This window comes from Podarcis liolepis, assembly GCF_965112155.1.
Source record: "Podarcis liolepis genome assembly, chromosome: 2".
Classification (NCBI taxonomy): domain Eukaryota; kingdom Metazoa; phylum Chordata; class Lepidosauria; order Squamata; family Lacertidae; genus Podarcis; species Podarcis liolepis.
The window spans coordinates 99,685,084-99,709,156 of record NC_139555.1 but is presented as its reverse complement, the minus strand read 5'-3'; the positions used below and the strand labels follow the sequence as shown (position 1 = coordinate 99,709,156).

The following is a 24,073-nucleotide window of genomic DNA, read 5'->3' as shown; positions in this document are numbered from 1 at the left end:
TGTCGGGGTGGGAAAAACTCCACTCATGTCTTTGGTAACGTTTGGTTCCAGCCAAAGATAATTTGTAAGGTTTTGATGGAGTAGAAAATTGTTTACCATCTGTTAGATTGGTTGCTGTGTTGAAGGACTGTAATTTATCAAAAGTTAGTGAGTGGATTAGGTTTCACAATTTACCCTTTGACGCCATTTACACAGATCCACATTTATTGTTATCCTTTAGGCCCCTTTGGATAAGGCCAAGTTACCTTAGTTCCCCAAATATTATCTCAGGAATCCACAGACCATTAAATTATAGCCCAAATAACAGTGCTGCAGTGAGCAGCATTCAGCTTTCTAACAACGCAGAATCATAATAGCTCCTTTCTCACGGCGGGTGGAATGAGCGGCCTTCAGTGGACAAAATGAAATCTCAACAATGCATTCATCATAACTTCAACTTTCTGAAATTAAAAGGCCACTGCCAACCCTTGTCAAGGACAAATTGCATTGTGTTGGAAATAAGTTGAAAAGTAATAAAGACCAAAGAAATAATAATCACCAACACCTTTTAAAAGTAGAACTTACACAACACTGATGTTATTTCAAAAAGAAAACTATCAAGAAGAAGAGGAGTTTGGATTTGATATCCCACTTTATCACTACCCGAAGGAGTCTCAAAGCAGCTAACATTCTCCTTTCCCTTCCTCCCCCACAACAAACACTCTGTGAGGTGAGTGGGGCTGAGAGACCTCAGAGAAGTGTGACTGGCCCAAGGTCACCCAGCAGCTGCATGTGGAGGAGTGGGGACATGAACACGGTTCATCAGATTACGAGTCCACTGCTCTTAACCACTACACTACACTGGCATTGCCTAAAAAAGTTTTAAAAGAGCATAAGCATAAGGAGAAGAGCATAAGCATACAGAGAAAATAAAATATTCCACTGCAATTAGATCTTGGTGATCTAATGGGGTTAAAGGGCCATTTGGATTACAGTGGTACCTCGGGTTCGTTCTGGAGGTCTGTAACCTGAAACGTCTGTAACCTGAAGCGTATGTAACCTGAGGTACCACTTTACTGAGTTGATCTGTTGTATAGAAACATTAGTAAGTACATCTTACGCTATGAATGGAAACTAATTGCTCTGCTCCTGACAAAACCGCTCACCTTCCCAGGGGGGCGGAGTTGCAGGCTGGCCATGAGCACTCTCTGTGTACAGCAGGGGACATGGTGATGCCACCTGCGTCATTGGGAGTCCCGGCTGCGTCACGACCCACGGCCAACCAATCTGGTCGACCGGGGGATGTGGCTCACCTGATTTAAACATCTGCGCAGCCGGGGCTCAGTCTCCTTTTCTCCTCCTGCGTCAGATCTCCCGCCCTCCCACCATATTTCCGTGCATTCACCATCTTGGCCTTGCTATGGACTGTGGTTGGTCGCCTGTTGCGGGGGCCAGGTAGGAATTTTCCCACTTGGCAAATTGGCACCAGCCACAAGGTTTTCGCCTGCCTTGTAGCAATCGTCACAACTTTGTAAGGTTTGGCGGTTAGGCATTGGTAAACCTGGTTTATGGGAGGAGAGGTTGTGACCTTCACCTGCCCCCCTCTTTAAGCGTATTCCGTTAATGGGATCCGGGGGTGTGGATCCTGTCTGAAGCCCGGGTATGGGCTAGGGCCATGCCACGACCCCATTGGTGATCCTGGGGGAGCTCACAGTTGATGTGCATCAACAGAGCTCCCCCTACTGGTGGATGACCCTTATGAGACTACCTGCATGGTGGGCAGGAGTCGGATATAGTCGGTTCAGTTCCACTGCCTAAGCCAATACTGCTCACATCTGTTACCAATAAAGTAGTGGCCTTAATTATCCCATTAACCCAAAATATTGGTGTCTGTGTGTTTCATTATCTAAGAAATGGGGTGGGGCTTGGGGTTTCGCTATGCAATATATGCCACATCTACAACCACCTAATCTGTTCCATCTTGGTTCTGAGTCCTGGAAGACCTGCTCCTTGGCCTGCAGGACTTTTCCACCTAGCCTGGGAGGGCGGGGTCCTGATCAATTCAGCTACAAAGGCTCAGTTATTGGGCTGGGGTATTGGTTAGTGGGTGGCGCTGTGGGTTAAACCACAGAGCCTAGGACTTGCCGATCAGAAGGTCAGCAGTTCGATCCCCGCAACGGGGTGAGCTCCCATTGCTCGGTCCCTGCTCCTGCCAACCTAGCAGTTCGAAAGCACGTCAAAGTGCAAGTAGATAAATAGGTACCGCTCCGGGGGGAAGGTAAACGGCGTTTCCGTGCGCTGCTCTGGTTCACCAGAAGCGGCTTAGTCATGCTGGCCACATGACCCAGAAGCTGTCTGCGGACAAACGCCGGCTCCCTTGGCCTATAGAGCGAGATGAGCGCCAAAACCCCAGAGTCGGTCACGACTGGACCTAATGGTCAGGGATCCCTTTACCTTTATTGGGGGGTTTTACGGCGGGGTTGTTGGGGAGGGCTGTTGCTGTTATTGATATTAATTTTTGTATCTTTATTTTAGATCTGATTATGAGTTATGTGGAAATTATTCAATTTGATTGTGTATATATAAACAAAGGACCTATCCACATGATGCTTACACAACCCCACTAGGCGATAAAATGAAAGAACAACAGCCCCCCATCTCTGTTCTTCCCTCTCTCCCTCCCCCCTCTCCCCCCCATTGTACTTTTCAACTATTAAACCCCTCAATGGCCCAAGTAGCTGACTGTCTCTCCTGATAGCAGCCTGTCCGTGTCCTAAGATCTGTCAGAGAAAGCTTCTACATGCTATGTTTCAATGAAAGAGCAAGCCTTCTTTGTTATGATACCATAACTGTATCATAACAGCTGTATCTCAGTCGTGTAGTCTCTCTGACGGTGGTTTACTGCTTTGCCAGTATTTCCACAGTTGTTATATTTTATAGTTGTATATTTGGCCTTGCTTTGTACACTACCTTGGCATCAAACTGATGAACGAAAGAGCCTAAAAAAAGTCTTTTAAATGGTAAATAAAATAAACAATAAACTATCTCAGGGCTCCTCCATTATTTGCAAAGAATAGGAAAAACTCAGAGCACACAATCAAACAATCCTATGCATACAACTTCATGTGTAAACATGAAAACTGGAGTGAGTCGGTTTAGGAGTTGTCTGCAAGTATTTGCAAAGTTTCATAAATTTGGAATTCAGGCCTGAATTATTTTATTAATAAAAAAATAATGAGCATGAGGTTCTGAAACACAATGGAACCCTTGACTAATATTCCTAAGGCAACTGAGTTGTTAATTGCTTCCGAACAGAACTAAATCTTCATTGTTCAAAATGTATGACTTCTTGTTGTTTTAAAAGGCCACCTTATTACATTTTGAACAGACCTCGACAGAAGTAATTAAAGATAACTTCTCCCTCTCCTTGACAAATCTATGCTTCATGCCCAGAGGATGAATCATAGCATCTTAAAATACTCTTAAATGAAATAAACTTGGATGGGGTGGTACTTTACTGTGATACAAAGAAGCCTTGAGTGACTTGACAAAAATCTATAAATGCATTTCTTGTCCTGCCTCTAGACCATCAGCAGCCAACATGGTAGCTTCTGGATATTGTCGAACCACAATTCCCATCATCCCTGACTGGCTGGGGGGTGATGGGAATTGTTGTTCAACAACATCCAGAGGGCATTACACACACAAACACACACATGCTTACTGTTTATTAATATTATTACTCACCATTACAAAATCCTGAAAATAATAAAGATGTCCAACTTGCAGTCAAAAGCCAAGATGCTGAGTAAGTCATTAAAGTTGTAACAATTGTATCAATAGATATGTTTAGGAAAGTTTTTGATATTTGATGAATGATTGTATTTTAATATTTTGCTGGAGCTGTCCAGAGTGGCTGGGGAAACCCAGCCAGATGGGCAGGGTATAAATAAATAAATTATTATTATTATTATTATTATTATTATTATTATTATTATTATTATTATTAGCTTTACAATTCTTTACAATTCTTCATCCTCACAACAAACTTGAAAAGCAGGTCACTAGTGATTCCCATCACTGCAACTTGTCAACTATAAACTCCTATAGCTGGGTGGGCACAGGACCTGTATATTTCCAATTCTCAGCCAATAATTCAGCATTTTTTACTGCAATTTTTGCATTCTTCTGTAGATTAAAAAGACAAATGTCATTACCTCTCCGAATCTCAGCTAGGAAGCCTCCCTAAGTTTAAGAAGTTAAGTTTATAGTCAGAAAAGCTCAAACACTGGCTTAATTCAGGCTAGCAAAAAGCAATCCCATTCAACTCAACCCAGAAGAAAGCTTCGCTAAATGTTACAGAACTTTCTCTCAGGTAAGTGTGTAAAGGATTGCAGTCTAAAAGGCAGCACTTGTCAAAGCAGCCTGCAGCACCATTAACAAACCAATACATCCAAAGTGGTTAGTGCAGCATCCGCCCAGGCAACCCAAAATAAGTATATAAATAATGAAAGCAATGGGTCTTCATTAACTTCAGCAGGCATTTGGATGGGACTGAATGTCAAAGTTGCCAGAGCTCTTATTGATGAACCCACACAGGCATATTTGCAGGATCTCTGTGGGCTGCCTGCCTATACGTAACAAGGCTCAATTCAAAGTGTTAATGCTGGCATGCTTGAGTTGAATAACTTGGGGTCTAGGTATTTGAGGGAACACATCCCAACCCTGCAAATTAGCCAATCTAGATCATGAAATTGTGGGAGGTGGGGGGACACTATACTCAATGATGGCTGTGCAGTGACATAAGACAGGGTCTTCTCTATAGTGGCCCTCTGAATGTGGATCTCCCTCTCCTTAGAAGTATGGATGGCCCCTACACTTTTGGGCTTCATATGCCTAATAAGAAGTGTTTGCTCATGCAGCCCTGAGGGGAATTTGTTGTTGTTGTTGAAAGGTTTAATATTATTCTCATGTTGTACTGCAGCTGTTTGCATAGAAAGATCCCTCTTTTATTGCTGCTTTTTAAAAATTTCCGAATCTGTTTATTGTTGTGAATTGGGTTCTGTTTTGTGTAACGTTTTGGGATCTATCTTTGATGAAGAATGGTAAAAAATACAATACAATGCAATACAATACAATCCTCAACACTGCCATGTTAATTCCTACCTTTCAAAACACTGTTTTAAAGCTTTTAAAGGGGGTGGGGTTGAAATGGTGCCATTATAAAAAGCAAGCGGTGGCCCTAAGTCTCCCAAATAAGTTCCTCAAGCATTTCTAGAAGCTGTCCTTCATCACGGGGATCTCGTTGAGAACACAGTACTACAACATACCTTCATAGGTTCCCACTTCAAGAAGAGTCCCGCTTTTTTCAAGCTCAAGAAACTCCTGCACAGTCAGAAAGTTATAGTCCACACCAGGCACTTCTCCTTCTCGTGGAGGACGTGTTGTGCCTAAGGGGAGACAAAAAAGGATAACAAAAATGACTTTTCAGGCTTCCTTACCACCATCAGGACAAAACAAGTATCATCGCATCAAGACATTACTGAGAGAAATGGAGCCACGATCTTCTGGGGAAAGAGGCCACGTACCAAAGGAAAAAGACAATGTGAAGTAGCATCATACAATGAGTGTCTGCAACAACAACGACCCCACACCAAGCACAGTGCAGAGTCTAGCAGTGCCTTAAAAGATTTGCATTTTTTGCAAAATGGCATAAGCTCGCAGCAGCGGGTGATGCATTTCTTGGAAGCTGGATCTGTTGTCCCTGTGGATCCTACTGCCTGAGGCAGTTGCTTCACCTTGCCTCATGGGTGGTCCGGCCCTGGCTCTGGACCAGGTGTCTGCAAGATACCTTTTAACTGAATCCATTTCTGGCCTTTGCAGGGAAGCACCATACAAATTCTCACCAATTCCATATCCTCTCCAAGTCAACTTATACTGGGGAACTTGGGTGAAAAATCGCTTTATTCGATTTCACAAAGCTTTCCTCAACCACCCAGAACTTGCATGAAATATTTATTGGCATCCACCCCCACATTTTCCATCTGTCTTTTTATGACAATTACTAACGTTTTATCATCCTTCTCCGCCTTTGTTTACATTACATCAACACATCTGTCAAAATTGCAGACTAATTTTCTAAGGCATTTGAATAGTTCTACTTGTTTCAAGCAACTGCTCTTAATTTTCTGGGGATGCTGAAATCTGAATGTTGCAGAGGCTCTTTTCTATCAACGTAGGGTGGTCTGCTAAAACACTCTGTAAGAATTATGAATTCAGATGGGCTTAGATATAATGGGCTGGATCTAAAAGAACACGAATGGAAGGGGAGACTGGAAGATGAGCTGCTTCTCAATGAAAGTGCTTCCTCGTTCCTCCTTATTTTTAAAAAATAATTCCTCCCCCTTCCCTCTTGACACCCCAGACCACCCCATTTGGCAGGAACCCCTCATCTTTGGGAGAGTCTTTCTAGGGAGGAAGAAGGGGTGCGAAATTCACCTCCCATGCCTACTCCCTTAAGCCAGTGTTTCTCTGGATCCAACCCATTAAATATAACTAAGGGAAAGCTAAGTGCATCCATCTGCCATTAAATTCAGTGGAAGAGCTACACATATTAGTTTTCTCTACATACAACCAAAATACACGCACACCCCACATCCTTCAGGGGAGGGGAAATTCACAAAACCAAGGCAGAGTATACTTGCACTGTTACTGAGATGCAACTGTAGGGCTTTAAAGTTTCCATGTTCTATACTTCAGCAATGAGTGCTCAGAGCAAAAACAAGCACATCTGAATCAGATGGAGTTTGTTCTTAAAGGCACAAATTAAGTCCATTGCTCATCCAGGATGCTCAGAGAACAAAGAGTTGCCCAGGATGTTGATTTATTCATTCACACTTAGGATGACCCATTGCGTCTCATCTGGCTTTTCACTTGCGCTCTGAAGATAAACGCACCTAGAAGAGCCTTGTAACGTCAAGAAGCTAGTAACTTAAAACATACCAATTTCCACTGTAGCCTAAGATATAGTTTCACTGGCAAGTCCCTCTCATTTTGTGGGATCAACGGGGCTGCAAACGCCCACATTCTGCATTTTTGCGTAGCGCAAGGATTACTCTCGGCTTCACTGCATCTAAGCAAATGTTCCCAACAACAATTCAGAAAGGTAGTAAAGAAAACAAGGGGCAAGGGAATTCCTGCCTCCGCTTTTCTGTAGTGAAATGACAGGCTGCCGGCTGGACACACGCCTGACAGATGGCATTTCAAAGGGTTTTTATGAACCATCTGGGGTGTACACAATGACTACAAACCACACTTACTACCAACTCAGGAGGGTTTTCCTGTTCAATGTTATTTAAGAGGAGACACAGAAAAACAGGCAAACAAAATTCAGTCTCTTTTTCCCCTGCAATCTTTACATCGGCAATAAGTTCACCCTTTTCTCTGCTGAGTTCCTGAACAGGGAAAAACCCAAATTTCACTATTAATTTCTAAAGAACAGTGTCAGAGGCCATGACTCTACCTACTCTGAAAGGTTTTGAGATAAAAACCAGTTGAGCAACTGATTTCACACAAACAGTTTCTTTTTAAGGAGTAGTTTTGTCAAAGAGAAATTCCAGTTTCGAGTTTTCCTTTCAGCAAAAACCGATCTAAATTAATAGGGAATTTAGTAGAGAAATTAAAACATCAGATATTGAAGAAAAGAAAAGCACTTAAAATGCTCAGTGAGGCATTTTGCAAAAATTTGAAACCGTTTGAATGATAAAACTTTGAATAAGAACGTGTTCCCAAGCAAAAGTAACTTCGTTAAAAAGCTAACCACTTGAAAGGAATCCAAAATTAGACCACAGTCAGAAAGTTATTCTGAAAATTCAGAGCTCTTGCTCACTGTCTCTCTCTGCTCTTTCTCAGCTATGCACTTCTTTTGTTGTGCAAGGTTTCCTGTTAGGTTGCTTAATAAAAGTTGACACCCTGAGGCTAAATTAATCAGAAACTTGCTTACTGTAATATTAGAACAACACTTCAAGAAGCCTGCATTCAGTCACCTCAATTACTTTTGCATTATATTAAAACAATTATCTGATATTGCACCACAATTAAAGCATATGAACAGTCTTCAGAAAGCAGTTTAGGGATGTGCATGAACAAATGAGAACAGTTAGAGAATTTACGATGGGGCAGTTGGGACAAGTTAGGTTAGGTTTCCCCAGCCACTCTGGGTGGCTCCCAACAGATTAAAAACTGAATAAAACATCAAACATTAAAAACTTCCCTAAACAGGGCTGCCTTCAGATGTCTTCTAAAGTCAGATAGTTGTTTCTCTCCTTGACATCTGAGGGCTTCTTTAAGAGCTGTTGGTACTGGTCTTGTCCTTCGGTCTTTAACACCCCTGTCTGAAAGATCTCTTTGGTCTGGCCCCCCACAAGGTCTGAGGGACAGTGGACCGGCCCCCTGCTGAAAAAATTTGCTGACCCCTGTACTGGTTTGTCACCTGACATTAATCCAGAGTTTCCCAGCAGAGATTTAACAGGGGACTTCAGCCAGGACCTTCGCTCCAAAGAACCGAAAAGGAGGAGGGGAGGAAGGGAACTTGGTCCCAACCCTTGTTTCTGGCTTCATAAACCACATGGACACAAAGCCTCAAAAGATCATCTGAACTGGGCCTGTATTTGTAAAATATTGTAAACGTTCCCAACTCTTTGGGATGAACCCAGTACCTAAAGTCTTCCAGGTAATCTAGGAGTCAGCTTACTTTCACCTGCAAAAACAGGGCTCCTTTGAGAGGAAGTGAGGGATATAAATTTAATAAATGATAACTGTTACTTCCCTGTGCTGCAATCTGAAGCCACTCTGCCAATATGTGTAGAGTTTCTCCTACTGGAAACCTGGAAGCCACAACCCAAAATAAGCCAGGCAAATTTTAAGAAGACCAACTCGGATAGACACATACACATTTCTTGAATCAGTTGGGTCTTTCCTGGGGATCAGCCTCTGCCATTATGCCTATAACGTACACATAACTACTTAAAAACTAATTATTAAAGAAAGTGGGTGGGGAGAAGTGAATGGTACTCTATCAAATACATTTTCTTAAGCAGAAGAAAATTAAAGGCATGAGTGTCTTTTACCCAGATGAAAGACAAGGGTCATTTTTTGGGGGGAGGGGAGGTCCTAACAATAACCCTCTGGAAAAAATTGTGTCCTAGGGTGGTACCACGGTACCCCCAGAAACTCACTTTTGGTGCCCACCAAAGGCCCCTTCCAATCAATTTGTGTGCTTTTAAATATTTTTAATAATCCTTTTACCCTTGGCTGTGGTTGGTAGAGTGAATTAATTTGGATGACAGCAATTTAAACTAGTAAGGTTTGCATTCTCAAGCTGTGTAGAACAATGGTAAATGGATGTATTTTGTCTATTATCTCCCAGGAAGCCTTATGCCATAATATGCAGACCTCGAAAAGTATAAAATTAAATTTTTATATATAGTGTAGTTGGGTGTGTCTCCCTACTGACTTCTTTGAATCAGTGACATAGTTTTACTCCTCCAACTTGGAATCATCTGAGAGGGTCCCATTCCATCTCCACTTGGATATTATGTTCTTGTGGTTCTGAAAATCTTCAACAGCTCAGGGGATCCTGTGTCATTTAAAGGTCACCCTCTTCAGCCATGTCATCTGATAATTTGGAAAGACTGCCTTGCCTCTTTTGCATCTGTCACCTAAATCACAGTTAAATGGTAGGCAAGGGAGAAAGAGAGCTCTGCAGGTCTGCTGACGGCAACACGAAAATGGGACAGACAGAGACAACCTGCTCCATATTTCCAGAAAAGGCAACCTGATTAGTGGCCAGGCACAAGTATGAACTAATTACCTGTGACACATAATCAGAACTATCCCAATAAACTGTGACAAAACCCTGAAAAAGGCACCCAGTTCCAACACCTCTACGCAGAACTCTTGACAACACTGACTGTGTTCCTAACAACCCAAAGATGTTGCATTGCTGAGCCACTTTTTACCCCAAGGGTCAGCAAACTTTTTCAGCAGGGGGCTGGTCCACTGTCCCTCAGACCTTGTGGAGGGCCGGACTATATGGGGGGGATGAACAAATTCCTATGCCCCACAAATAACCCAGAGATGCATTTTAAATAAAAGGACACATTCTACTCATGTAAAAACATGCTGATTTCCAGACAGCCTGCGGGCCAGATTTAGAAGGCAACTGAGCCAGATCCAGCCCCTGGGCCCTAGTTTGCCTACCCACATCCAGGCCCTCTAAGAAGCTTAAACCAAGAGGATTCCTCAAGGAAGTCTTGCTCCATAGATTCGGGTCACATTCTGGGTCAAAGAGTCATGGAAACCCCACCCCACTCCAATACAGTTGGAAAGGGTTTGTGTGTTTCATGCCCACAACAATTTCTCCAGTTTGTAAATGTGCCAAGGACCCCCCAAAAGTTGGCACCCTATAGTATCTTTCTTTCCTCTATTCCAAGTTTCACAAGTGACTGCATCAAAACAGAAGAAGAAGTGGATCCATTCTACAGTGAGGAAGAAAACAGCAGCTCAACTTTGGCAGTGCTAAAGCCATAGCAGAAACAGTGGGAGTGGGTGATGATTCTGGACTCCAACCCAGACCTCTTCCCCTCACTTTCGATGCATGCAAACTTGTTTATGTGCAGGTGGGAAGAGGAGTCAGCTGCTACCCGCTTCTCTCTACAACCCAGCGTACAAATGAAGAGGAACAGCTGCTGTCTGGAGAAGGGAGACTTCTGTTCCTCCTTGACTCCTGGCAGGGACTGTGAATGACAAAAGAACAACAGCTGTTGTTCCAAGGCAATTCAGGCTCCTAAGGGCATTTGCCCTCCAAGCAATGTCCACCATACATTGTAAACTACTGTCAGTTTGGTCCCTTTGCAAGGAGAACTACTTGATCCTAATTTTCCCTAAAAGCTGAGTGAATAGATTGTAGAGCAGGTCTCTAAAGTCAGACAAATTAATTGCAACCACACCAGTGCAATAGTTCAGAAGGGGAAGCAAAGGGCAAAAAAGTAAACGTGTGATATTCATTATACAGGATCTGGAGTATTAAAAACAGTTGGGTAATTACCAGTCCACTCATTTTGACTACAGTGGTACCTCGGGTTCCATACACTTCAGGTTACATACGCTTCAGGTTACAGACTCCGCTAACCCAGGAATAGTACCTCCGGTTAAGAACTTTGCTTCAGGATGAGAACAGAAATCGTGCTCCGGTGGTGCGGCGGCAGCGGGAGGCCCCATTAGCTAAAGTGGTGTTTCAGGTTAAGAACAGTTTCAGGTTAAGAACGGACCTCTGGAACAAATTAAGTACGTAACCAGAGGTACCACTGTATCTGCTTATATATTTATATTTGTAATGTGTCATCACGCTGCAGGTTAAAGCAACACAGTGGAAGCCTGCCTCTCTTTGTATGAGGAATATGCCGATTCCACTTCCTCCAGACCTGACTGTCAGAGCCCACTTTTGTCCCGGGATCTAGCCAAGCAGATCAGAGGAGAAGAAAGACAATATGAAATGGCAATCCCTTTAAAGAGAACCTAGGGGAATCCTGCAATAAAGGCGCAAGCAATGCAGGGAGAAAAGGCGCAAAGCTGATTGGGAAATGGGACAAGCCACTGCTGCACATCCGGATCCAACCTGATAATGACACACAAAAGCCAGCTTGGGGGAAGGATTGGGCAGAATGGGAAAATTAAGAGGAAAGATTACACACACACACCCCAGCAAGTGCTCACACCTCTGTAAAGAGTGTCGTTTCATACCCTGAGAATTCTTCATTGAGTACATCATTGCACCTAAAGGAACAGGTCACAGGCCCTGCAAGCCTTGGTATCTCCAGGTAGGACAGGGAATGTCTCCTGCTTGAAACCCTGCCAATTTCAGTACAGACAGCTGCCAGTTAGGACAGACAACTCTGAGCAACATGGGCAGCTTTCTATTTCCTCATCACACACAGTTCCTAGTACCTGCTACTTCCTGGCGAACTGGCGGAAACAACTGTATTGTCCCAGTCTATAACAGGAAGCCCGCCAGATGGGTGGGGTATAAATAACAAATTATTATTATTATTATTATTATTATTATTATTATTATTATTATTATTATTTCATGGCAGCACACAATCCAACACTGCTCCTCATTGTAGATGAGATACCAATGAATTCTAAAGCCACAAAGCAATCAGAAGTAAGCAATGAATTTCCATTCTGTCAACACACACAATAATAATAAAGTAACAACCCTTCCCAGGGCTATTATACACACGCACACATCTGAAGTAAACCCTTAAATCTGTTACTAGGTCAAATAACTGGTGGGCTTGTTACGACGACGATGCATAACAATAATTATAATCTGGTAGAATATTTATGTAATGGACATTCAGAACAATGTTGTAGAACTGCAGAGACAACACAGACCCCAAGAGTTGTCTGTTACAATTCATGCTCCTAAAGGAACATACCCATATCGGGAGTATCCCCAGCAGGTACCTACAAATTCTTTCATTGTAGACCCCACAGGGTGGGAAGATGGTGTCAATGGTGTGATCACAACAGTGGGCTGTTACGATTTATATCCCTGGAACTTTGCCTGAAAGCAAGCAAGCTATAGAATGCCACCAGTTGAATGTACCGATTAGAACAATAAGGTTTCAAGCCAAGAGTTGGATCGGTGAGCAGTCTTAGATGGTCTACAACTGAGTCGCTTAAAGTAGAACAAAGTGAAGCGGAAAATGAGTTCTATGACAGAAATAGGAAAATCAACGGTATCACTGGAAGGGAGAGAAGTCATGGCTTGGTACTAGATCGCTGATCTAGAAGGAAAGCAAAGATTTTCTGCCTTGGCCCCTGTTACTACCTTTCTGCGTTTAATTACGAGACCCACAATATACCAGCTTTTGCACTGCTGAACTTGTGTAATATTTTGGAGTGTTTCAACCAAATCTACTTTCTTTTGATGTAAACAGATCTCTGGTTTAACTTTGTGTTTGGTAGTGTTCCTCAAGCTTTCTGAATTCGGCTTCCCCTCTAAAAGAGAGTTTCTTCTGAGGATCTCCAACCCAGCCAACAAGCACCTGTTAATGTACAGAGAACCTAGCATGTGGCTATGTCTACAGCCTGCTCCTGTGTGCAAGGTTCAGTAGATTAGTTAGCAATCTCCTGCTGGAGATACAAAGCAGAATCTCTCTCACCCCATCCTACAGGAAAAAAATAATAATTGTGAGAACAAAAGCAGCAACTCTCCTTAAGCTCTCGCCATCCAAAATCACCCCGCAGGTTACAAATCCAGTGTGGATCTGTGAGAGTCTAGTCACTGTCATGTGGGGAAGGAAAGAGATTGCCTGTACCAGAACTTCAATGCTCCCTGGAATGTCACACTATCACCCCACACCAGAACCCTGTATGTGCACCTTGACTGTGGACTGCTCCCCAAATTATGAATGACCGTTGCATGGTGAACAATGCGCACGCTGTAAACAAGGGAGAAAGTTAAGATATTGAAAAGTGTTTGCGTGGTGTCTAGACATTAGACATCCTTTGTAAGTAACAGCAACATCAGTTTCCATTCCAGCATTGTGCAGAATGGATGCACTTAACTGCCAGCAAAATAATATGCCAAATAAATGCTACCTTGTGACAGAAAGCAATTAGAAGTCAAGGGATTACACAATAAGTGCCAGAGTTAACTCCTTTTAAGCTTTTAGTGGAACAGGGTTCATATAGATTTAATTCATTTTTAAACATGCATTTTAGATCTAGGTTTTCTTTTATTTTATTTTTTTAAAATACTCTTCCTGGCCTGAGGCTTTTAGGATGAGGTGCGAGATAAATTACTACTCCTCATAATTCCTAACATGTTTTTGCAATCAGTGCCAGCTAACCATACAAGCATTCTAAATGGTCACCTGGGGCAAGACACCAAATATTTCCCTTCAATATTAAGTGGCCAGAAGTGAATGCAGCGCATGATTTAAGGAGTGCATTGCAGGTTTCCCTTCAGATGACACAAAAAGATGCAGGGGCATAGCTTTGACTGAACTGCATGACCCAAGAGTTGAAATGCAGGATTTCCCTTCAACATCACAAAAGATCTTAAGAGTGCCATCTAGACATTTAGGATCACTAAATCAAAGGGGTTGACAACCTTTTTGGGTTCGTCGTGGGCATATATGCAAACTGGATAACACTATTGCGGCTACACACACACACACACAAACCCAAGCACACACTGCAATCTATTATGTTGGTTACAATAGCATGTTTCTTCCATGCCTATGGTGGTGGTGGTGGTGAGAAAATCCTCTGGGCACCAGTCAAAACATACTATATAATACTATTAATATTAATATGTGTGCCCACAGGCACCCCATTGGTAACCCCTTGCTAAATGTCTTTGGGTGTACCTGTTTAGAGTTCTGATTTCTCAGGCCGGGCTGAGACATTGTGATTATGCCCTGGGGGTCACCCAGTGGTTTCCACATCTAGTGTCTGACACCTTGTCCAAGACATTACACAAGCTCCTTATTTATAAATTAACCAATAAGTCGCAATATATCAAAACCAAATCTTGCGCAACGGAGCAATGCCACAGTGAAAGCAAGCATGTTAGTTAACTCTAGGGCCATAAAGACTTGTTTGGAGATGTAGACTTTCAAGGTTCCTTTATGTAATACGCAACAAACAATGGATTGATTGGGAAGGAACTACCAAGACAAAGGGCAGGCACAAAGTGATTAGTGGAGGTCACTAACTTTCCAGGAAGACCTGGAGCAGGGGTCAGCAACCTAAGGCCAATAGAGGTCATTTGACCGGCCCACGAGCTGCCCCTGAACTGAGTTGCCCACTCACGCGCTGCGCTAAACCAGAGCAGCGCAGCGTGAGGACTTGCTTCTGCGGCGCTGGAAATCACATCTGCGCATGCACAGACGCTGAAAATTGCATGCGCACATGCTCACACACGTGCACGATCCGGCCCACAGAGGGATCTCTGAGGGACGGATCCAGCCCAGGCAAGATAAGCCTTGCTGACCCCTGACCTACAGGATAAAGAGTATTTCAAGATCACCTTTACAATCTACAGAAAAACAGACAAGCAAATGACCAACGTGATTAAAGGGAAATTCAAACTATACTGAATAGTGAGCAGAGCTACAATTCCCAGAGTGGTTTAACAACCAATCACTCTCCCCAAGGAACTCTGGGAACTGTAGCTTGGGGGGGACGGGACAGAGAGAGAAACAGGGGTCTCCTAACTATTCTCAGCACCCTTAACAAACTACTATTACCCAGATTCTTTGGGGGAAGTCACAACTCTTGAAAGTGGAATTCTACTATTTTAAATGCATAGTGCAGGTGGGAACTGTGTCAGAAGTTGCCTGATCTGTACAAGGATGTCCAACCAGTAGATCGCGATCTACTGGTAGATCCCCGGCTGATCCTGCAATCCTTATCGTGTAAAAAAGTTACAGAAAAAGCTCAACAACTCTGTGCAATCCTCCCCCAAAAAGCTCAACAATTCTGGGCAAACCACCCACCCTACACGCACTCCTCCTCCCTCCAATGACAATGGGTAGATCACTGCCAGTTTTTTTATACTGGGAGTAGATCACAGTCTCTTGGGAGTTGGGACATGCCTGTGTTAGAAGTTGCCCCGTCTGATGAAGTGCAGAGTTGCAGGCAGCAGTCTTCTAAGAGAAGAAGCTTCCAACATTTGACAGGCTCTTCCGATCCAACATAACCACTGAATCTTCTTGGACAGGAAAGGGTATAAAAATCATCCTGTATCAACTGAATCTTGCCAAGCGTTCCTGAACTCTGGCACATTCCTGCATCCTTGGTTATCTTTTGGTCCTGACTCCTGCCCTTGCTCCTTGAAGCTTCCTCCTGGTTTTCCTGACTTGCTCTCCAGTCCTGACTACTGGCTGGGTCCCACAGCTCCTGGCACACCCAGACAATGCCCTGACACAAAGCTTTCATCTTTTTAAGGTGGGTGGGGTGAATTGTTAATTGAATCACCCCAACAATCTTCAAACTAGAAGGTGAATACAAGCCAGCACTTTGCCTGCTGGCTGTCTATTTGCAAGGGGATTTTGTAACAGAGCGTTCAAAGCTGTGATTCCCCGCCTCTGGTCCAAAACAACCTTGTCCATTTGTCCACTCGTCTCGGTCTACCGCACATGTAGACCGGGACTATTTACTGAAGACTTGACATTCTCGTCGTCTCTGGCATCTCGACACCACAGCATCACATTTACAACCCATATTTATAGGGCTGCCTTTATTCAGTGCGCTCCTATTCCTGAACAACGAACACTAGAGACAACTTCTCTACAGTGCGCTTTCTTCCCACAGTGCAGAAGCTGTGAAATGCTATAAACTTAATGGACTTCCAACTGGGATAACCTCACTGGTTTCTTACAAATCTGTGGCTCCTGTGACATGCCAATTTTCAACAAGACGGACATCTGCTCTCTTCCTTTCCTTTTGGCTCTTATTCATAGGGAAGCCATTGTACATCTTGGCTCGGATAACTTGCAATTTTCTACTTGCGCAAGACTAAAGGAACTGAAGTTGGATAGGGCAGAAAGAAAAGCAATTACGTAGTTCTCCACATTCAATACTCCAAACTGAATTACAACAACGAGGGAGTTTCACAAGCAACTGTGGCAGCTTGCCAAAGAACTGTTTTTATCAAGATTTTCTTCCTTATGCAGACACTTTCTATTTTAATTATCAATAAGAGACTACCTCTTCTCCCATGATTAAGGGCAATTGCTTAGATCATTTGTGGGTATTATTATTATTATTATATTTATTATTTATTGAATGTATATACCGCCCTATACCCGGAGGGTGGTTCACAAAAAAGATCACAATATATAAAATCAAAATAAGAACAATAACCCAATAATGCCCCTCAAAAAAAGAGCCACATTTTAAAAGGGTATAGGATGTCAATCGGGTCAACCAATGGCCTGGTCAAAAAGGAACCTTTTTGCCTGGCACCTTCATTTAGGTGAGCCATTTAGATGAACTTCATTTAGATGAACTTCCCTAAGGAGAGCATTCCCTAGATGGTGAGCCACTGCAGAGAAGGCCCGTTCTCATGTTGCCACCCTCCGAACCTCTCAAGGAGGAAGAACACGAAGGAAGGCCTCAGAAGATGATCTCAGGGTCCGGGTAGGTTCATATGGAAAGAGGTGGTCCTTGAGGTATTGTGGTCCTGATATTAGGTATTCTAATCTTAGATATTAATAAACATACCACCTTTGCCAGCATTCTCACCTGCATCAGGAAGTATGCCATCATGTCCTCAGTGACTGCCCCACAGTTACAGAACACTCTTCCACTGGATTATTTTCTCCTGGCTTACTAAATCCAGAGTCTGGCCACCTTATGGAAGCATTTCAAGACCTTTGCAGCTGTATTAGATCTTGTTGCTGAGGTTAAGCTGATAGGACTGGAGCTTTACTTAGCGATGCTACACATATCCACGGCTGAGATGGGTTTTATTGTTCAAGCTATATCGTGAGTATTTTTAATATCATTGATATTACTGTTAATTATTGCCACTTGAAAACTGCAGTTTGGGTAAACAGGGAAAGAGATGTGCTAATACTGGACTGATTCAGGAGGGGGGGCATGAGTCTCCCTGCTCTCCCACAGCAGTGGGAAAGTGAAAGGGCCTTATAATAGAAAGTAAACCTCTAGACAGGGGGGGTGGGGAACCTGTGGCCAATCACATGTTGCTGGACTACAACTCCAATCATCCCTGACCAATGGGCACACTGACTGGGGCTGATGGGAGTTGGAGTCCAACAGCATGTGATTGGCCACAGGTTCCCTACCCCTGCTCTAGCACATGGGCATATGGTTGGGCTGGGAGCAAAAGAGGTTTAAGACACGTTCTGCAGGGACTTAAAGAAGTGGCGACGGGAAGAACGAATTACTTTAGCTTACTCTCTTGCCACATCCAGGTTTCACATGGAATGGGGGGAAGTATGTATATCTTTCTGCAGTGAGAAGTTAATTTCACCCAAGGTAGAGAGAGGGAGTGCAGATTTCTCTGTAGGTGGCCCCTTTTAAGTGTAAGCACAAACAACCGAGTGTTGTGGAACAGCAGGAAGGTAAGAATTTACTGCTATAATCCACTATTCTTAGGCTTTAACATACCAACACTTTACGTGCAAAATGAATTATTTACAGTCTGGTTCCAGGCTACGCTATTCTTCTACATTTTTAGCTACCAAAAAATAAATAAATATCTCTACAACTATTAAATCACAATAAGGGTGTGTTTTTGGGGGGGGGGAGAAACCGTACAAGGCATCATGAGAGGCAAATTAATTCATCAGCTGATAACTCTCTTCATTTGCATCACTTCCTTCTACAGGGAAAAATTATATCATGATACATATAACACATTGTATTTCTGGGGCACTATTTCAATTCATTTTGTGTTATGTGTTACACTTTCTAGATGGATGAGTCACATTAATTATTATTTTTCACTCTGACTGCTAAGCCAAATTAGGCAGCTTTTAGAGGTGAAGGGGAAAACACAATTATTAATGCTTCTAAACATCTGCTAAGGAAAAATTCCATGTAGGCAATGGGGTTGTGGGGGTGGGGAAGGCAAGGGAGGACCTTTGCTGACACAACCACAAAAGATTTGGGCCTGGCATCTTTACTAAACAGTTAAACAGTTTCCTATACTGTAGGGACTGAAGTAACAAATATGGTGCCCTCAGTATGTTCTAGAACTACAACTCCCATCATCCCTTACCATTGGCCGTGCTCTGGCTGGGCCTGATGGAAGTTGTAGTCCAATACCTCCAGGAAGCGAAAGGCTGGGAAATGCTGCTCCAGGCTCTCTGTTACCTCTGAATCATGCTCAGCTACAACTTCACACACACACACACACACACACACACACACACACACACAACGTAATGACACACATTCAAAGCCAACAAACAAACGTATTAGATCGGATAAAGGAGAGCCATGAAGCTTACTGGGTGAACACCAAGATTGCAGGTTCCATCCCCATTTGGGACAGTTGCATATTCTTGAATTGCATGGTATTGGACTTGATGATCCTCAGGGTCCTTTCCAATTCTACGATTCTATTATTCTATGATCATTATCAACAACAGTGGGCCAATACAGGCATACCTCCTTACAAGGATGTGGGTGCAGCTGAAGACAGCCTGGCTGCTTTCAGGGGAAGGAAGCCCCCTGCCACTCCCACTCCCATCCCTTCTGGCCTAATGGACTACAGTATAGTGTAAACATAACTTTTATGTACACTGGGAAACTAACTAACTAACTAACTAACTGACTGTGTGACTTGCTTTATTCACTTTATTGTGGTGGTCAGGAACAGAACCTAAAATATCTCCGAAGTATGCCTGTTGTGAGACTAACGTGGGAGAGGGAGTACATTTTCCATCGAGCTTCTTAATAAATGGAAAATAAATCTATTGCCTGGAAGATTTCATTAATTTAGCTGGAGGAGCTGCAATAAAGTTCAATACAATAATTGCTAAAGAGCATTTTCAGTTTTGCACATAGAATAGTCAATAGATCAATGCTTCCTGTATGAAAACGTATTTTCAACAAAATCATTGGGGGTTGAAAATCAAGAACTGGAAGGTAAATGTAAAGAATAATAAACATCCAGCAAGACAACGCCAATTTCCTCCTGCGAAGTGTTGTGAAAGTAATTTTGTTTTGTTTCATAATTTAAGCAAGAAGCCATTCATTTCTTGCTCTAAGAAATCTAGACTCTTTCATAATAGCTAAACTGAGAGATGGCACACACCTTAGTCTTCCTTCAAAACGTATCTGAAACCTAATACATTATCGGGTCCATAACTTCATTGTTCAACTGGTCATGTCAATACCTCAAACTTGGAGGTTCCCAACTTGAAGCCAAGGATAGAGTCACAGTTACCTTACAGAGGAGTTGTACAGATTGCCAAGAATGCATGCAAAGCATTTTTTAAGAAGCAACTTGAGGGTGCACTGCAAGAGACTTGCTGCTCTGTTTCAGTGACTTCCTGAATGATCCACTTTGGGGTAGTTGGGTTTGTTTCCCATGCTGATAAAGGAACCAATCTGCTCAAATACAGCTGCAACACGTGGCTAATAAAGTATGGTAAATGTATTATTGTTCGTAGTTAGAATATAATCCAAAATTTACAAATCAGAAACATCATTATATAATGTATGTATAAGTCCATAAACAAGAAATAGTCAACGTAATGAATTGCTGTCAGGGAATACCAACAGTGTTTCCAGATTAAGTCAACTGTTTCAAAGATGAATCTTCGTCAGCAAATAATTTCTAATAAATTATCCATTCAAGTAAATGTGATACTTATAGACCAGTGCTCACTAACCAGTGTAGCCAACTGGTAAAGGAACCAAAGCATTGTCCACCCAGAAAATTGCTGGGTAAATGACAAAGTAGTGCCAAACAGCTGCCTGCGCCCCTCTGTTGGTGCAGAATTTGGGTGATTAACATGGCTGCGTCCACATATCATGGATACATCCTAAGCGTAGTTCAGCAGCCACAGATCAGCTCCACCCACACAATGCTGCACACATCACATTTTCCAGTAAATAAGAGACAGTGGAATTTGATAGCTTTGCCTCACTTGTCAAGTGCTGGACACCACTATAGCTAAAACTGACGTGAGCTACTCTTTTTGCTGTCACAGCTGTAGCACATCTATAGGATCAGAGTGCCAAACTCTCATTAGGAATCCAGCTTAGATGCCTCTGCCAAAGAAAAGTTTGACATAAGACACAGGAGAATTCCGTTTTCCGGAGCCCGGATGCCAGGCGCAATCTGAGTTATTCACATCTCTGAAAATGAACTTGATTCGTAATGCTTGAAAATGTCTTACCCTGTCTGCGAGGATTTAAGAGCAGAACATGGCGTGTATCTTGCCACTGGCTAACTGTGGGAGTTAAAGCCGTCAAGCAGAATGCCCAAGTCACAGAGTACTTAAAGAAGATTTCCGTTTCACTTCAGCCTTACTTAAACATACAGGGCGGCATTCAATTAACCCATCCCACAAGTGCAGGGATTCCCACTTCTGCAAGGCGACTTTCACCCCATCTCTTCCCCCCGGTGTGAGCCCATGCTCTCTCCTAGTCTACTTCAGAGAGTTGGGTGAACCCCTAGAACAGATTTGGATGGTGCTCTTGGGGGGCTGGGGGGAGAGAGAAGGTGAATGTTCCATTACAGAAACAGAAATCCTTATGTTGACAAAACAATTTAGCACTATGTTGGATTCCACCCACACTACAGTGGTGCCCCGCAAGACGAATGCCTCGCAAGACGAAAAACTCGCTAGACGAAAGGGTTTTGCGGTTTTCGAGCTGCTTCGCAAGACGAATTTCCCAATGGGCTTGCTTCACAAGACGAAAATGTCTTGCGTTTTTTGCAAGTTTGTTTCCTTTTTCTTAACACCCTTAATACAGTTGCGACTTGACTTCGAGGAGCAACTCATAGAACGTGGTGTGGTAGCCTTTTTTGAGGTTTTTGGTGATTTTTGAAGCTTTTCCAAAACTTTTCCGACACAGTGCTTCGCAAGACAAAAAATTCGCTAGACGAAAAAACTCGTGGAACGAATTAATTTCGTCTTGCGAGGCACCACTGTATTTCCCTTTTCTGTTCTACATGGAACATAGGGCACAAGGCTTGCCCTATTTTACTCAGTACACTTTGCTATAAAGAGTTAGCTCTCCACTCGAAGAAAAATACAGAGAAGCAGGGTTGGAAGAACTCAAAACCAAATGCTGAAAGGATCCAGCCAACCCTCAACATCCCCTTCCCAGATTACCATACAAGACCCAGGCTGTGTTAGCCAAGCAGAGAGCTTTTGTTTTTGTTTTGCAGAAAGGAAAGTTCAATGCAAATAGCTCAAGGTATCTCACCCAAGTAGGTAAAGGTAAAGGGACCCCTGACCATTAAGTCCAGTCGTGACCGAGCTCATCTCGCTTTATTGGCCGAGGGAGCCGGCGTACAGCTTCTGGATCATGTGGCCAGCATGACTAAGCCGCTTTTGGCGAACCAGAGCAGCACACGGAAGCGCCGTTTACCTTCCCGCCAGAGTGGTACCTATTTATCTACTTGCACTTTGACGTACTTTTGAATTGCTAGGTGGGCAGGAGCAGGGACCGAGCAACAGGAGCTCACCCCGTCGCAGGGATTCGAACCGCCGACCTTCTGATCGGCAAGTCCTAGGCTCTGTGCTTTAACCCACAGCGTCACTGGTAAGTCAAGTCAAAAACAACAGGGCAGACAAAATGAAGAGTTAAAAAAGCAACAACACCCAGATACCAAGGCCACTTGTCAGTGTTAGTTCACCTTCTGACCCTCAATGTACCAGTCACACCTCCCAGTAAAACCGATTGATGGAATCAACCCAAAGAAAAATTAAATAGGATTTCATCATCCTCTGCTAATGTTTTTCAAACTTTCTACTTGTAGCTTGTCTGTGGACCACTAAGCATCTATCATGGTCACATTCTGAGTGATAAATTCATGTAAGGAACTAGCCAGACCTGTGAGGCTCACCCTTATGATGCACGACCTCAGAGTGCCTTAGACACATCCAGCATTCACCTGAAGGCTGAAGAGATGGGCAAGCTATTTTTAAGGCGAGCTTGTCTGCTATGACTCATCTTAGCCCCAGCTAAGCTCTGAAGGATTCCTGGTTCCCCAAGAACACAGTCTGAAAGCGACTACCAGAAGCACAAATAATCTTTCAGAATGGGGGAAATACTGACTTGTTCCAGCCTTCCTTCCCACAAGCTTCACTTGGTAATAATTTACTTGAATAGTATTACAAGTAAGAGTTTCGGATTCTTGTCAAGACATTTTCTTCTTTTCTTTCCAGTTCAGTGGGAACCAACAAAGCACAGTTGGACAAGCTTTGTTTCTATAAGAGCACAAATGAAAGAGCGGCTGAATTAAATCTGAATATATCAGGCCTTCGTGGCTTTGATCCCTCCTGTTTCTAATTATAGCCAACATCACTGTAAACACCAGAATAAATAATGAAGTAATAGGCCAATGTGTCAAAACTCAAGAGGTATTTATATGCTTTCTATCCTCATAGTCCTTTGTAGGCAAAGTTAACAAGGCCACAGTCTTACATCAGTGTAAATGGAAATACAGGGCAGGGATTGGTGTCCTCGTATAAAGCAGTTTAGCGTTATTTCTATTTAACAGTGACTTGCTTTCCCAACAGTACTGGCAAACAGAAACCATGGCAAAACAGCAAATGGACTTCAACATACAGTGGTGCCCCGCAAGACGAATGCCTCGCAAGATGAAAAACTCGCTAGACGAAAGGGTTTTGCAGTTTTTGAGCCGCTTCGCAAGACGAATTTCCCTATGGGCTTGCTTCGCAAGACGGAAATGTCTTGCAAGTTTGTTTCCTTTTTCTTAACACCATTAATACAGTTGCGACTTGACTTCGAGGAGCAACTCATAGAACGCGGTGTGGTAGCCTTTTTTGAGGTTTTTGAAGACTTTGGTCATTTTTGAAGCTTTTCCAAAACTTTCCCGACACCGTGCTTCACAAGACGAAAAATTCACTAGATGAAAAAACTCGCGGAACGAATTAATTTCGTCTTGCGAGGCACCACTGTACTGGAGATGGCAGACCACCCCTCCTCCCATAAATTTTACTAGAAGAAAAATCAAGAGTGGCCTTGTATGGTCCTTCCTTACCACTCACACAGGGATAAAGTAGGTTCTTGGTTCCTGCGCTGCTTGAAAAGTCAGAAGTTTGGCGGAAGATTAGGACCAAAACAATTACCTACATTAAAAACAACAACCCTCAGTCCAGTCAGTCATGCTCCATGGCGTTCAGTAGGCACAACCAGTGTTTGGAATAGGTAAAGATTACCTTTTTACCTATAATTTGTGTTGATTCTCCATCCTCGTTGAATTACAGACTCCAGCTCCTCCTCCTCTACAGTGAATAACTCCCCACTCCCATATATGCAACATATCAGAGTTCATTCA

General features: G+C 43.1%; 1 protein-coding gene across 50 annotated transcripts in view; it reads right to left on the bottom strand.

Annotated features, from left to right (window-relative positions):
- The window catches only part of MAGI1 (membrane associated guanylate kinase, WW and PDZ domain containing 1), a 480,329-nt gene that overhangs the window by 114,789 nt on the left and 341,467 nt on the right, over positions 1 to 24,073 (bottom strand). For all 50 annotated transcript variants that reach the window (XM_083491069.1, XM_083491085.1, XM_083491061.1 and 47 more), the window contains one exon: positions 5,310 to 5,429. In XM_083491069.1, the coding sequence (XP_083347195.1) occupies positions 5,310 to 5,429 (120 nt within the window). The remainder of the gene's footprint in view (positions 1 to 5,309; positions 5,430 to 24,073) is intronic.